General features: G+C 43.4%; 1 protein-coding gene across 2 annotated transcripts in view; it reads left to right on the forward strand.

Annotated features, from left to right (window-relative positions):
* CENATAC (centrosomal AT-AC splicing factor) overlaps window positions 1–15,176 on the forward strand; it is a 40,197-nt gene that overhangs the window by 9,901 nt on the left and 15,120 nt on the right. Inside the window, exons 3-7 of one of the 2 annotated variants that reach the window (XM_068240840.1) lie at window positions 1,427–1,525; window positions 7,269–7,335; window positions 8,146–8,208; window positions 10,928–10,992; window positions 14,337–14,421. In XM_068240840.1, coding sequence (XP_068096941.1) covers window positions 1,427–1,525; window positions 7,269–7,335; window positions 8,146–8,208; window positions 10,928–10,992; window positions 14,337–14,421 — 379 coding nt within the window. The remainder of the gene's footprint in view (window positions 1–1,426; window positions 1,526–7,268; window positions 7,336–8,145; window positions 8,209–10,927; window positions 10,993–14,336; window positions 14,422–15,176) is intronic. The other variant, XM_068240841.1, reaches the window with a different exon arrangement.

Raw genomic sequence — 15,176 nt, forward strand, 5'->3', positions numbered from 1 at the left:
GCGATTTGCACGATCGTGGACTTTTTCGCGCGCAAATTGCGTGCGCATAAGTCCGCGATTGCGCAAATCGCGGCAAATTGCGCGCGCAAAAGTCCGCGAAAAAGTTTGCACCGCTTTGTGAATCAGGCCCTATGTGTTTGCAATGTTCCTTCTTTTTTTTGTTATACAAGTTTTTTTGCAAAAACATTATTAAAAAATGCAAGCCTAGTTTTGAAAATGCGCTTGCAATCAGTAATGTGAAAGAGATTTAATCCATGTTGGTCTTTGGCTAATTTCTAAAACATTGATTTTAGAGGACAACTGAAGTAAGAGGGATGTGAGGGCTACCATATTTATCCTTTTAAGCAATACTAGTTGCCTGGCAGTCCTGCTGATCCTTTGTCTCTAATCCTTTTAGCCATAGACCCTGAACAAGCATGCAGCGGATCTGGTATTTCTGACATTGTCAGATCTGACAAGATTAGCTGCATGCTTGTTTCTGGTGTTATTCAGGCACCACTGCAGCCAAATAGATCAGTGGGACTGCCAGGCAACTGGTATTGTTTAAAAGGAAATAAAATATAGCAGCCTTCATATTCTTCTCACTTCAGTTGTCCATTAACTTGCGATAGTGGTCAAAAAGAAGTTGAATGACTTGACCTGAAGCTATTAAATCGTCAGTTTAACCATAGCTTTTGGCATTGGCCGAGTTGTATTATCCATAGAGTTCTGTATAGCTCATACATGTGCTGTACATGCCAAGCCCAAATGTGGGCACGACCCAGTCATGCTTGGCGAAATAAATGATTCTGATGTGCCATATATCAAAGAATAATCATCCTTCCTACTTCATCCTTATATTTAATTGTAAGTATTGCACTCTTCCCACCCCCATAACACTGTAAGGGCTGGAACCCACAGGAGCGCTTTTGGCAGCGTTTTGGCAGCACTGCGATATGCTAGCAGTTTGCCAAAACGCTGGGCTAATGTTAATGGATGGGGCAACTTCCACAGGAGCGTTTGCGTTTCTCAGAAACGCAAACGCAGGACATGCAGCATTTTGGGAGCGTTAGCGCTTCAATGTAAAGTATTAAACCGCTAGCGGAAACGCTCAGCAAAACCTAAACTGAGCGGTTTTGCTAGCGTTTTGCGGTTCAGCACACTGTAACAAAATGAAAAATAATTCACAGGACCAATCAGGATAAAAACGCAAAACGCTAGGCACCCGCTGGGGAAAAAAATACAATATGCAAAACACGACCAAAAACGCGCATGAATCCGCTTGCAAACCGCTCAGACAAAACGCTAGCGGTTGCGTTTTGCGTTTGCTGATTTCAGTGGGTTCCAGGCCTCAGTGTCCATTCTAAAGAACACAACTTCAGTGCTGCTTCAAGAATGAAGACTGAGAAATTGTGTTTACTGTAATTTTGTTTCTGTATAATTTTAGACCAGAACACAAAAAAGCGGTGAATAAATTTTGGTGGACGCATCAAGCTGATGTAAAACTAAAACCAAAATTTGTTCTCAGTGATGAAGAATACGAAAGGTGGGTTGTTTTTTATTTTATTTTTTTTTATGTTTTTACTTATAGATGTACAATATAAGCAGTTTTACTCAAAATTGAATTTTGGGGTAATTTAAACATGGCCTTGATAAACTCACAACCCTGCTTGCACACCTTTCTGCTGTTTTGTCACCATTCCAACTGGTTGTGTTGCCTCTCTCTGTGAACAGTGAGTTTGCTTTTGTTTTTTTCCCCCTTTGAGATCTATCCCTGCTTAGAGGAAGGATCATTTGAAAACACCACAAGTTTAAAAGGGCAGGGCTATCTCCCCTATTGATTTTAGCAGCTGTACAGAAATCATGGCACACACAGTATTCAATTGGCGCCCGCTATAATAGCGGCTACAATTTTGTAGCTGCAATTTTTTTGTGTAATCGCTATTTCTAGCCGTTATTTGTAGTTGTTAATTTCAATGTATAGCCGCTATAGTGGCTACAATTTGTACCCGCTATTTGCTGCTGAGATTTAGGCCTCTTTTTTTTCCATGGGCAGTTGAGCTGTGTGCTTAGCAATCAGTTACCAGGCAGCAGTAAGCAGTTACCAGGCAGCTGTAAACAGTTGACAGCCAGCAGCAAGCAGTTTTGAGAGGCATTTCTTTGCCTATCAACTGCCCATAGAAAAGCGGGGTGGGGTTAAGGGTTATCATTTACAAGAAAACGCTAACCCCAGCATAAATTTGTATGCAGTATTGTATTGATTTCTTTATGCTCAAAGTATTTCAGTGTATATTCCAAAACACCAGCTAGGGATACATATGAGTTAAACGCTAGTTCAACATGAACACAGTGTAACATTAAAGCCATAGGATTTACAAAAGTACATGTGCAGTGAACACAGTGGATCCCTAATAAACAGAGGAGTGGAACTCCAGTGGAATTAATGTGCAAAAAGCCACATTTATTTAAATATTGCTTTTAAAATCGCAATTGCTAAGCACTAGAGATTTTTGGTGTGAGCTGAGCCTTAGCCCATCAGAAGTCATTGTGTGCCCCTGCTTTTAGAACCATCTCTTCCACTCCTTTAGGCTAGGTTTCCATTAATGCAAAAACGGGCCGATTCCCTGGCCACAAATTCGGATGGAAATTGCCAGCCTATAGAAGTCTATGCAGAGCATCCAAATTCATTGCCGGGGAAAAATCTGACGGCATGCAGCATAATCTCGTCCGAAATTCCATAGCCGTGCATAGCACGTCTAGAGGGATTTGGCTGCGAGACGTGTCTTGCAAGACGCATGCCGCGCACAGTGGAAATGAGCCCTTAGGCCCTGTTCAGTGCTCAGTTGTGTTACAGAATAATTCTGCATGTGAACTTTCTGCCCAAACAATTCTATGGAGCTATTCACAGCACTGCGTTGTAACTGATCACGTTATTCTAACTCGCTGCATGCAGGCTTTGAATTAACCACTTGCTGTCCCTATGATGTGAAAATAAGTCTCTGCACTCTCCCTCCTATAAAACCTTAGATAACACTGTTTATTTATCTCTGATATAACATCACTACATAGTTGTAAAGGAATGACAGCAAACCTCTATTCTCCCCCCCCCCCCCCCCCCCCCCCCAGGGAATTCAATGGCAGTTAATTAGTAAACCAGTGTAAAATACACATTTCAGGTGCAGACAGTAGCAGATTGTATACATTACGTAATTGTTACATCTAATACATTATCAAAACAAATGAACTGTTTAAATAGGAGGGATTGACAAACAAACAAAATCTGTGCGTTTATTGTATAATAGAACTGTTTAAATTAAAGCTATAATGTATGAAAGTGGATAAATTGTGTATTTTTTCACTTATTACCTTATTTTCCTTTTTAAAATGCATGGAAAAAAGAATTGCTAATAACAAATAATATTCCAGAAGAAGGATCGGCACCACACTCCGTATGTATTAATCAGCTCTTAAACTTTTATTTCATAGTAAAATCTGACAGGCAGCGACAGCCCGCTGTTTCGGCCTGCACGGCCTTTTTCAAGTTGCCAAAAGTGTCAAATACACAAATACATTAACCAACACCCTTTAAATATCCCAATGTTCCACCCCTAAGGGCAGACAACCAATGTGCAAGCAAGTGGGTGTGGCAAGCAGACGGACCTGGTGGGAGACTGCAAAAATTCAAAAGCACCAATAGGAATACTACTAAACACTCACCATCCAGGTGACGCATCACATACAGAAACCGCCGGTCTCCTTCCTAATTAAGTAGATGTTGCAGCCGCGCATCACGCTCCATGGGCACCGCTGTAAACAGCGGCATGTCCCATTCACTACACAGCCCATCATGTGATTGAAGTCACATTAGCGGCAAAGAGCCAATCATCTGCACGAAAGCTCCAACCAATAGGAAGCGACCAGCCTCGGTAATGCAGAGGCAGGGGGCGTGTCCCAAAGTTACGGAGTGCGCTCCAAGTGTCAAACAGCGCTGACTCCATAGTAACAATTATAAACAAAACACGCTGTCCACACTAACCTCTCCCGAGCTAAGGGTAAACTGTATGTAGACGCAGTCAAGTCTTATTGCCACATGTTCACCGCATCTGTAAAAGATAAAAACATAGAAACATATGAACAAAAGAAGAGTTCCTCATAATACATACATTAACCATCAGGAATGAAGTAAAGCAGCTATTAAAGAGACATGCACCACATTTGCAAAAAGTGCATATCCATGTGAAATCATTAAACACAAAAGCTCAGGTCGTATTCTCTATTGAGGCCTGCTGGACCCATGGACCCAGTAAAATGGACCCATGGACCTAGTAAAATGTTCCACAACAGATTGCTCCGTGGACTTATTCCTAATCAAAGTCTTAGGAATAAGTCCACGGAGCAGTCTGTTGCGGAACATTTTACTAAGTGTAGACATAGCGTATCTCAATTGCGGGTGATGGCTATTGATGGGGTTGCACCCGATTGGAGGGGGGGGGGGGGGGGGTAACCGCTTAAGAGTTACTGAGAAGAGAGGCAGGGTGGATTAAAAGACTGGGGGCCATGGGTCCAGCAGGCCTCAATAGAGAATACGACCTGAGCTTTTGTGTTTAATGATTTCACATGGATATGCACTTTTTGCAAATGTGGTGCATGTCTCTTTAATAGCTGCTTTACTTCATTCCTGATGGTTAATGTATGTATTATGAGGAACTCTTCTTTTGTTCATATGTTTCTATGTTTTTATCTTTTACAGATGCGGTGGACATGTGGCAATAAGACTTGACTGCTTCTACATACAGTTTACCCTTAGCTCGGGAGAGGTTAGTGTGGACAGCGTGTTTTGTTTATAATTGTTACTATGGAGTCAGCGCTGTTTGACACTTGGAGCGCACTCCGTAACTTTTGGACACGCCCCCTGCCTCTGCATTACCGAGGCTGGTTGCTTCCTATTGGTTGGAGCTTCCGTGCAGATGATTGGCTCTTTGCCGCTCATGTGACTTCAATCACATGATGGGCTGTGTAGTGAATGGGACATCCCGCTGTTTACAGCGGTGCCCATGGAGCGTGATGCGCGGCTGCAACATCTACTTAATTAGGAAGGAGACCGGCGGTTTCTGTATGTGATGCGTCACCTGGATGGTGAGTGTTTAGTAGTATTCCTATTGGTGCTTTTGAATTTTTGCAGTCTCCCACCAGGTCCGTCTGCTTGCCACTCCCACTTGCTTGCACATTGGTTGTCTGCCCTTAGGGGTGGAACATTGGGATATTTAAAGGGTGTTGGTTAATGTATTTGTGTATTTGACACTTTTGGCAACTTGAAAAAGGCCGTGCAGGCCGAAACAGCGGGCTGTCGCTGCCTGTCAGATTTTACTATGAAATAAAAGTTTAAGAGCTGATTAATACATGCGGAGTGTGGTGCCGATCCTTCTGGAATATTACGTGTGACCCTCTGGTACAAGGGTGAGGATCGTGGCACACACCTTTCAAAGAACTTTGAGCGTTATTTGAGTGCTCCTGGATATATGCTTGTTGCTAATAACAAATATCAGCCACAAAAAGCCTTATTTGTCCTGAAAAAACAATATATAGATAATTTAGTTGTGATAATTGATAGTTATTGCCAAAGTAATCACAGCTGAGCTGTGAAAATGACCAGGGTAGTGAAGTGGTTAAAGTCTGTCCAGTTTCCACTGCAGTTCAGTCATTCTAGTGTATAAGAATTGTGTTATGCAACTGATCACTGTGAACCTAGCCTACACCTATTGAGAAGCCTGTGGAAAGCACTTTTTCATCCAGCAGAGAAGGCCAGCCAATGGAGTAGGTCAGATTTATTTAAAATGGCAGGGTTGAGGCAGGGAACACACTTGCAGGGGCATTTTTTCCCTGTGATTCCCGGGTCACCACCCCAGTGTGTTCCCTTTTGCAATTGTGTGTTTTGTGAAGGTGTTTTTTTTTTTTTTTTCACGTATGTTCCATGGCAAGGTACGCTGTAATTGTGACCTCATGCATCATACATTTAAAAAAAAATAAAAAAAATAAAAAAGCTGTTTGATTGCAAAACAAACATGAACGAAAAGGAACAGCGTACATGGCTATTGGCTTCTATAGTGAGTGCAACCATGCGTGTTTTGCTGTCCACTGGAAACCTCTTACAATTCCAGCAACCAAGTTCGCTGCCTGACTGATGAACAAAGGTCCCCCCTCCATGTCTTGCATGCCATTAACTCTTGCACGAGTCTGTTCATTTTGTTGACATGCTGTGCAGGAGTCCATTCTACACACTTGGGAAAGAAACTTGCAGTATCGCAGGAGTTCTTCATTATAGAAGAGAGTAATTGAACAGCATTCAGTTTTTAAAGTTCTTGCAACAGTATCTTAATGTACATACACAGGGTTTGTTGCTCTAAACGGCCAATCATTATTGATTCAGGGGTAAAATCTTGTGGGAACCAGTGTCCTTCAACAGCGGTGGCCTCCCTCTGTCACCTGCTGACCGCTGTAGTAGTTCCCACTGAGCTGCAGCTGAGAGCTTCTGCTTGTGTTACTCCCTCTACTCTCCATAGAGCACAATGGGCTGCTGTAACCTCTGATCTTGTATGTATATGCTGTTTATCTTGGCCGCAAACTCTTTATCAATTAACAAAAACCTATACCGTGTTTGTGGATGCAAAGTATTTTTTCATAGCAGCGGCTCTGCACTTTCAACACTTAGCCGGTGACAGCAGGACCCCTGCCAGGAAATTCTATGTAGTGTCTGAAACAAACGCCATAAACAGGGGTCCCCAAACTTTTTTTTTAGTCAAGGGCCGGGTCCACATACTTTAGACTACTGGGGGTCCGGAGTGTACATAACATGTAGAAAAACATTACATTGAACCTAGTTAGTGTAAACAGCGCCTGAAACACAATCTGCCACACGCAAAGCAATCGGTGTTCAAAATACATACAGTATTTTCAAAAGTCCCCCCCCCCCCCCCCAAAACAATCCCCTTTCCCCAGTAATTGCAAGGACTGTAAATTACACACACACCACCTTTTCTATTACCTCTAACCACCCCACCACCACAATGTTTTTACGTACCAGACAGTGAAGCATACCCAGGTCACAACCTGCCATGCAATTGGACAGCAGTGCTACCTAATGCGGAATTGGATTAGAAACCAGGAATAACATCTTGCTGGCGTGTGTGTGTGTGTTTTTTTTTTTTTTTTTTTTTTTCTCTCTCTCTCCCCATCGTCCCTATTTGTACTGCACTGAGATATTCAGTTTAACATCATTTGTGTTTTCATAGGTTTAAGTCATCAGTAACTAAAGCTTTAGAAGGCTATGAGGAAACCGAGGATGTTCTTATTAAGCAGGTACGTAAATACTGTATGTCTAGCATTTATACTACAGGTTTTGTGGGTGGGCTGTTATAGCTGTCACTTGAGAAGTTATTTTTTTCTCCTGCAGAAGATGGAAGCTATTTTTAACAGGATTCCTAAATCAGTCTCCCATGCAGACGAGCAAGGTTGTTGCAAGCCAATCTGCTTTTAATAGTCTTGGCCTAGTTGCTGGTTTGTGTTTGTTTGTTTTTTACCCAGAATGTTATCATATTCAGTTGTGATTGATTATCTTATCTATCCTTGGCGATACATACATTTTCAGCTTCAAGCAAAGCCAACTGCTCTTTCCTGTGGTTGGCCAGAAACTGATCTGGGAATAATGACCTTGTAATAAAAAACTATACCCCTTGTGCTTAGAATATGAGTTTCTAGTATGGGGTTTTTGTGAATATGCATACCAGGATGGGGTCTGCAGCATTCTGGCTTAGGCATTGGTATAGCATTTTTTTGCTTTAGTAACGGGTTACATGTAGTGGACAGACGAGAGAGAGAGAGAGAGAGAGAGAGATGCCCCCCAAAATTTTATTGCTTACGTTTGGCACCAAAAGGAACAGTGCTGAAATCAAACATACCCACATTGTCTTCCATTTGAAATAAAGTTGGATCCCAAATCATATGATGATATGCATTGACAATAAGTCAATGAATTAAGCACTGCTTGTTTGGTTACTTAGCTGATTTAAAATTAGCCTGTGTGAGACCAATATTGAGTACCTAGACTGAAAGATGGGCAGTTACATCAATAACTTTTTTTTCTCCTTCCCGCTTTCTTTCTTTTCACAGATGGCTGAACAGATTGAGATGGTGGAGAAGAGCAGACAGGAGTTAGTGAAGAGTGTCCTAGAGGTTTGTTGGCAGAGATCTAAAGATCTGTATCCATACCTGACCAGATTTTACGTGCGGCATCATAAACTCAGCATACTTAAATGTCTAATGTGCTTGTGCAGTCTTGATGGATTGGGGGGCAGGGCAGTCGAGCATATTTGTCATTTTTGGAAGTATCAATAATTATTATTTTTTCTTTGTTTTAGGGGCCTTTTAAAGGGGGGAAAAAAAGCAAATGGCCTACGTGCAAGAAAAATTGTGACATTTCTTCTGAAAATGTATTTTGTAACTACAGAAAAAGTGGTAGACGTCTTCTGTAGCACTTAATACATAGTATATAGTCTTGTCACTAACTGATAGGAGCTCACAATCCAATCCCTAGCGTATTCATATGTCCTTATAGCGAAGCAATTAAAATCAGCGCCGGACATTTCAGGGCCGACATAGGATGTGGTAGGTATTACTGCTAAAGCGCGCCCAGGCAGTAATTTGGGCGCCATCAAATGACTGAGTCAAAATTACTATTAAAACAGCATAATTCAGCCGCCAGCAATAGCTGGAAGCCAAAATATGTCTTTCCCCGCTGTCCACGGCGACCTTGAGGGGAAATGGTAATTCATGCTGCCGGGACTTTTGCAAAAGCAGGTTGGGCTGTTTTTTGGCTTTACCCTGTGCCACGCAGACATGGTAAAAACACACAACCAGCTATGCAGATAGTGCCCCGGCTGTAAGGCAAGAGTGCTATCCACTAAGCCACTATTTTGCTTCACAACCATTGTTAATTCCTAACCACATTACTCGAGGCTCCACCCCCACCGAGGCATTCTAAGCCACAATATCCAGGCAAGAGTGATAGAGATGCGACAAGTCTGTTATATCTAGTCAGTCAGACTGAGCCGAATACCGGGATCTGATTGCGGCTTAACTGAGGCATGCGGGAGAACGGCAAGGGACGCATCGGTGCTTATGGGGTTGAAGGAAGCCCCGGGTAAGTAAAAATATTTAAAAACTCACCTCTGGGTCACTTCAAGATCACTAAAAATTGCAATTTGATTCTCAAATAGACCCCAGCTTTTAAGGTAGCTGTGGGGATAGCGCTGGTTCCTGCATGAGTTGTGTGAAAGAATTTGCATGAAAACTTGCAAGCAAGTGTGTAGAAGGTTGATTGACTTTGCTGTATTATTTGCCACCCCCCTCTAGCACCTTACTACTTCTATGTGCTAGCTCGAGGTAAAGAGCCTAGATACTGCGTGTTTGTTTGTTTCCCCCCCCCCCCCATTTTCATTCTGGACAAGCAGGGCTGTGGAGTCGGGGAGTCAAAGCAATGAGTTTGGATGAGTTTTGTAGCCCTGAAGACGAGCTGCAGTCTGTACTAAACTCTGCTTGAACAGTGTTTTGAAGCAATCTACACTGCTTAGCTAGGGTTAAACGACATTAAAATGTCCCTACTGAAGTTGTAATAAATCTGAGTACAAGTGCATGAGCTGCTTCCCACTCAGTTTTGTAATATAAACCTTGGCACAGGATACGCTTGTATTCTAGGGAGGGTAAATGATAGATCGGTAATAAAAGTGCTGTGTATCATTGAACAGAACCTCATTATAAAGGGGCCCATACATTTGCTAACCATCCAATCGACCATCCAATTCTATTCTTATAATCGAACTGGATGAAATTTGGTGCTGCCAAGTGCATGCCCGACCGACAATGCGACCAATTTCGGAAATTGGCCGCATGGTCGATCGCGCATGCTGGAAAATTTCGGGCCGAAGTTGGTTGGTCGGGTGCGCGGCGGTACGGCAGCCGAATTGTGAGCGACAAGACGACGAAACTCCTGCTGCCGCTGCAATGTTTAAATGTATGCAGTGTGTGCATTTATACATTACTTGTCCGGTGTCAGCCTCCACGCGGTTTCCGTCCATCTCGCTGGGTTCCGCATACACGCCGGCGACACATAGCGTCTGACGTCAGATGCTATGCGCCGCCGGCGTGTATGCGGCTGTTACCTGGCGAAGATCGACTGTCACCGCATGGAGGCTGACACTGGACAGGTAATGTATAAATGCACACACACTGCATACATTTATACATTGCAGCGGGGCGGACGCGGTGGCTTGGCAGATTCCCTGATTCCTTGATTTCATGCTCAAATCGGACGGGAATCTGCCTGTAGTGTATGGGCAGATTTGATTAGAGACAAATTTGTCTCTTGGTCGAATCTGCCCATAATATTCTAATGTATAGGCACCTTAAGATACACTTGAAACCTTGGTTGCCAGCAATGATTCTGGGCAGCCAAAGTTGAATGTGTTTATGAGCCCCAAGTTTAAAGGACAACTGAAGTGAGAGGGATATGGAGGCTGCCATATTTATTTCCTTTAAAGCAATACCAGCTGCCTGGCTATTCTGCTGATCCTCTGCCTCCTAATACTTTTAGCCATAGACCCTGAACAAGCATGCAGCAAATCAGGTGTTTCTGGCATCATTGTCAGATCTGACAAGATTAGCTGCATGCTTGTTTCTGGTCTTATTCAGACACTACTGCAGCCAATTAGAGAATTAGGGCTGCCAGGCAACTGATATTGCTTAAAAGGAAATAAATATGGCAGCCTTCATATTCTTCTCACTACAGTTGTCCTTTAAAGCTGATTTAAATGACTGGCCTGATGCTCCTAAAGAGATCTTACTCAAAGGGGTTTCTGAGAAATAAATGAAACTTAATATTTCCTGAATTACGTAGCCAACACAACAGATGGAAACAGAAGAAGAAGAAGCATCCTGGAACAGTGTAGATCTGCCGTGCAGGTAAGAGTTTACCTTCTTTTATTTACTGTGACATTTAGGGCCCTTTTACATACAGCAAGTTGTGTTGTGAAGGCAGTGCAATGTAGCCAAAGCATCACATTGCGATGTTACCATACAGTAAGGTGTACAGTGCAGAGGAAGTATGCCTCACTGCCACTGTAAACACAGGCGTTGCATGGTTAATGCACAGCATACTGTGTTACTTCACTGGAACCCTCTGCTCCACAGTCAATGTGAAAGCCCCATAGAAATGTGTATTGTGGTGATATTCTCTGTTGCGACACACAAAATTTGGTGTGAAAGGGCCCTTGATGCTTATTTATTTTTTGTTTTTTTCATTTGATGCATATGGATATATGAAGTTGAAAATGTGTCAGATTCATACTTTTTGGTGGTGATTCGTAACAGGCTACTTCAATACTTTTGAAGACAATTCTGTTTTGTTTGTTTTAAGTTCAGAGTGGGACATTGTGATGTGACGTTAATGTTGCAACGCAAAATTACAATGCAACAATCGTAACGCACATTAACGTCGCATACAGTAGGTACAGTGAAGCATACAGGCAATGAAAGGTATGCTTCCCTGTATATGTTAACGTGTGCTATTAGAGGGATTGCAGCATTTACAACGCAACACTAACGTCGCACTGTGAACGTCGCATAGCCTTAACATTGCAGTACGTTAAACATAGTTATGGCTTTACAATGTGGGACCATAACGTCCCACTGTGAACTTGGCCTAAGCAAATACAAGTTTTGGGGAGAATACTGACAAAAGGTCAAAAACTGAAATGCGTGAAACAGCTTGCATTAAAACACATGGGGAGAGAGCATTCCCTGCTTATTTTCACATGATACTTCATAAATGGATAAAAGCCACAGAACAGGGCCTTAAAAAGACTCTGTAATAAAAAAAATGTCCCCTGGGGGGTACTAACCTCGGGAGGGGGAAGCCTCGGGGTCCCAATGAGGCTCCCCCCCCCTCCCCCCCCCCCCCCCCCCATCCCTGTAGCTGCAGGCAATCCAGCGCTGGCTCCCCCGAAGTGTCCTGCAATCCTCCCTCGACAAGGCTTGATATATTTACCTTCCCTGGCTCCAGCGGGGGTGCTGTTGCGGCTCTCAACACGGAGATAGGCGGAAATAGCAGATCTGTTGGGTCCGCTCTACTACGCAGGCGACTTGCGCCTGCGCAGTAGAGCGGACTGACAGCGATCGGCTATTTCCGCCTATCTCCGAGCGGAGAGCATATACTGTGCCTGTGCTGGAGCCGGGAAGGTGAATATTTACATCCCCACTGTCCAGAGGCGCACAGAGAGACTGGGACACAGGACGACGGGGGAAGCCTCGATAGGATCCAGAGGCATCCACCACCCGAGGTGAGTACCCCCCAGGGGAACTTTCTTTTTTAGTTACAGGTTTTCTTCAAAGAGAACCTGTAAAGATACTTCAGTATAGGGAAGTCTCCGGATAGTTCAGAGGTTTCCTTATCCATCGATGACCTAACCATTCCTATGCAGGGTCCCTCTGAACATATCCAACAAGAGCTTGTCTGATATGTTGTCATGACTGTACTTCACTCTCTGTATGAGTACGGCCTGCGCAGTAGCACAAAGCCACTCATGCATGTCTTTTTCCTCACATGCAGAGTACAGCTGCACTCATACATACTCACCTAAGGATTATTAGGAACACCATACTAATTTGACCCCCTTTCGCCTTCAGAACTGCCTTAATTCTATGTGGCATTGATTCAACAAGGAGCTGAAAGCATTCTTTAGAAATGTTGGCCCATATTGATAGGATAGCATCTTGCAGTTGATGGAGATGTGTGGGATGCACATCCAGGGCACGAAGCTCCCGTTCCATCACATTCCAAAGATGCTCTATTGGGTAGAGATCTGGTGACTGTGGGGGCCATTTTAGTACAGTGAACTCATTGTCATGTTCAAGAAACCAATTTGAATTGGTGCATTATCCTGCTGGAAGTAGCCATCAGAGGATGGGTACATGGTTGTCATGAAGGTGTGGACATGGTCAGAAGCAATGCTCAGGTAGCCTGTGGAATTTAAGATACCCAATTGGCACTAAGGGGCCTAAAGTGTGCCAAGAAAACATCCCCCACACCATTACTCGACCACCACCAGCCTCCAATATGGTAACAAGGTATGATGGATCCATGTTCTCATTCTGATTACGCCAAATTCTGACTCTATCGAGAGTCCTCAGACCAGGCAACATTTTTTTCAGTCTTCAACTGTCCAATTTTCGTGCAAATTGTAGCCTAATTTTTCCTGTGTGTAGTGGAGATGAGTGGAACCCGGTGGGGTATTCTGCTGTTGTAGCCTATTCGCCTCAAGGTTGTTCATGTTGTGGCTTCACAAATGCTTTGCTGCATACCTCGGTTGTAATGAGTGGTTATTTCAGTCAACATTGCTCTTCTATCAGCTTAAATCAGACGGCCCATTCTCCTCTGACCTCTAGCATCAACAAGCCATTTTTGCCCACAGGACTGCCACATACTGGATGTTTTTCTCTTTTCACACCATTCTTTGAAAACCGTAGAAATGATTGTGCATGAAAATCTTAGTAATTGAGCAGATTGTGAAATACTCAGACCGGCCCATCTGGCACCAACAACCATGCCATGCTCAAAATTGCTTAAATCACCTTTCTTTCCCATTGTGACATTCAGTTTGGATTTCAGTAGATTGTCTTGACCCAGACCACACCCCTAAATGCATTGAAGCAACTGCCATGTGATTTGGTTGATTAGATAATTGCATTAATGAGAAATCGAACAGGTGTTCCAAATAATCCTTTAGGTGAGTGTAAATGGGAGCGCAGCCACAAAGAGAGTCCTGGCTAGCTGTGGTGAGGTGGACATAGACTCCTGGGTCATCCAGAGGCCTCCCACTAAAGAAAAAGGCAGTAATTTTACCTACTTTCTACAGGTTTGTATTAAAACGGTTTTCCAGGCAAAGATCCAATAATATAGTAACCAGAGTACTCAAATATTACATTTTCTGTGTGAAATGAGGCTTCTACAGTTAAAATCCTGTCTTGAAATTTGATTACATGCGCTGAGGCACAAAGTTCAGCCATGGAAATTGTAAATTAATAATTCCTCCATGCATGCACCTTTAATGGTTAATCATATGCAGCTTGGAATTGAGCCAATGAAATGCAGTGATTTTGATTGGCCCATCTCGAGGCTCTATACAACTTGTTTTTAATCTTCATGCAGCTGAAATTGCTGTTTTGGGGTTACTTTGTTTTGTGGCAGAACGTCATGCTCACTGACTCCAGAAATGACAGTAACATTTTTTTCTTTCCCTTTTCACCAGCAATGCAACAGCTGGTCACAGTAGTGAAAGCAATGAGCCTGAGCAGTCGTCTTCAATGGCATCTCTCACATACATTGGTCATCAGGTAGTTCTCGCTCTAGTCTCTGGCAGGGATGTTGTTGATAATGCAATACTGTGCAATAAATAGTGAACATTTTGAAGTATTTTTTTAAGCACTTTTAAACTAAAGTGAAACTGAATGCTGGCTTTATTTCTTTTATGTAGTATTATCTATTCCTTTTATTGTTATTTTTCACCTTAAGGGCCCATTCACACTTGCTGATCGCAAAACGCTAGTGCTTTTTCTAGGGCGATTTTGCAAAAAAAAAATCACTATTCACACTTTTTTTTTTTTTTGCGATCGCGTTTACCGCTTCTATAGCACTGAAATGCGATCGCCGGGAAATCGCCTGAAAATGGTGCAGGCTACGCATTTGCGTTGTGTTTTTGGGCGATTTGCGGCGATTAGTTTAAATCACCCAAGTAAGAACAGGCCCATAGGGTTTCATTGCACTAGCGCTAGCGTTTGAGCGTTTTGCCAAAATCGCAGCAAAACGCTCAAGTGTGAAGGATACCAGAGCCCAAAGTATTAGGAGAAATGGGGGAGAAACAGGCATGAATGGGGGGGAGCTGTCCTGATGCCGTCTGCTCCCCCCCCCCCCCCCCCCCCTGTTCTCCTCTGCCGCCTCCTTTCATATCTAAAGCCCCTCTGACAGCCTCTTCCCGGGTCGCTAGAGTCGGGCATCACTGCGCCTGCTACAGCGCACGGCCAAAAGCGCTCTGCACATGTCACGATTACGTAATGCGCAGAGCACTCCTGGCTGTGGTTGCTTGCTGTAG

Source organism: Hyperolius riggenbachi, chromosome 6, assembly GCF_040937935.1.
Source record: "Hyperolius riggenbachi isolate aHypRig1 chromosome 6, aHypRig1.pri, whole genome shotgun sequence".
Classification (NCBI taxonomy): Eukaryota; Metazoa; Chordata; class Amphibia; order Anura; family Hyperoliidae; genus Hyperolius; species Hyperolius riggenbachi.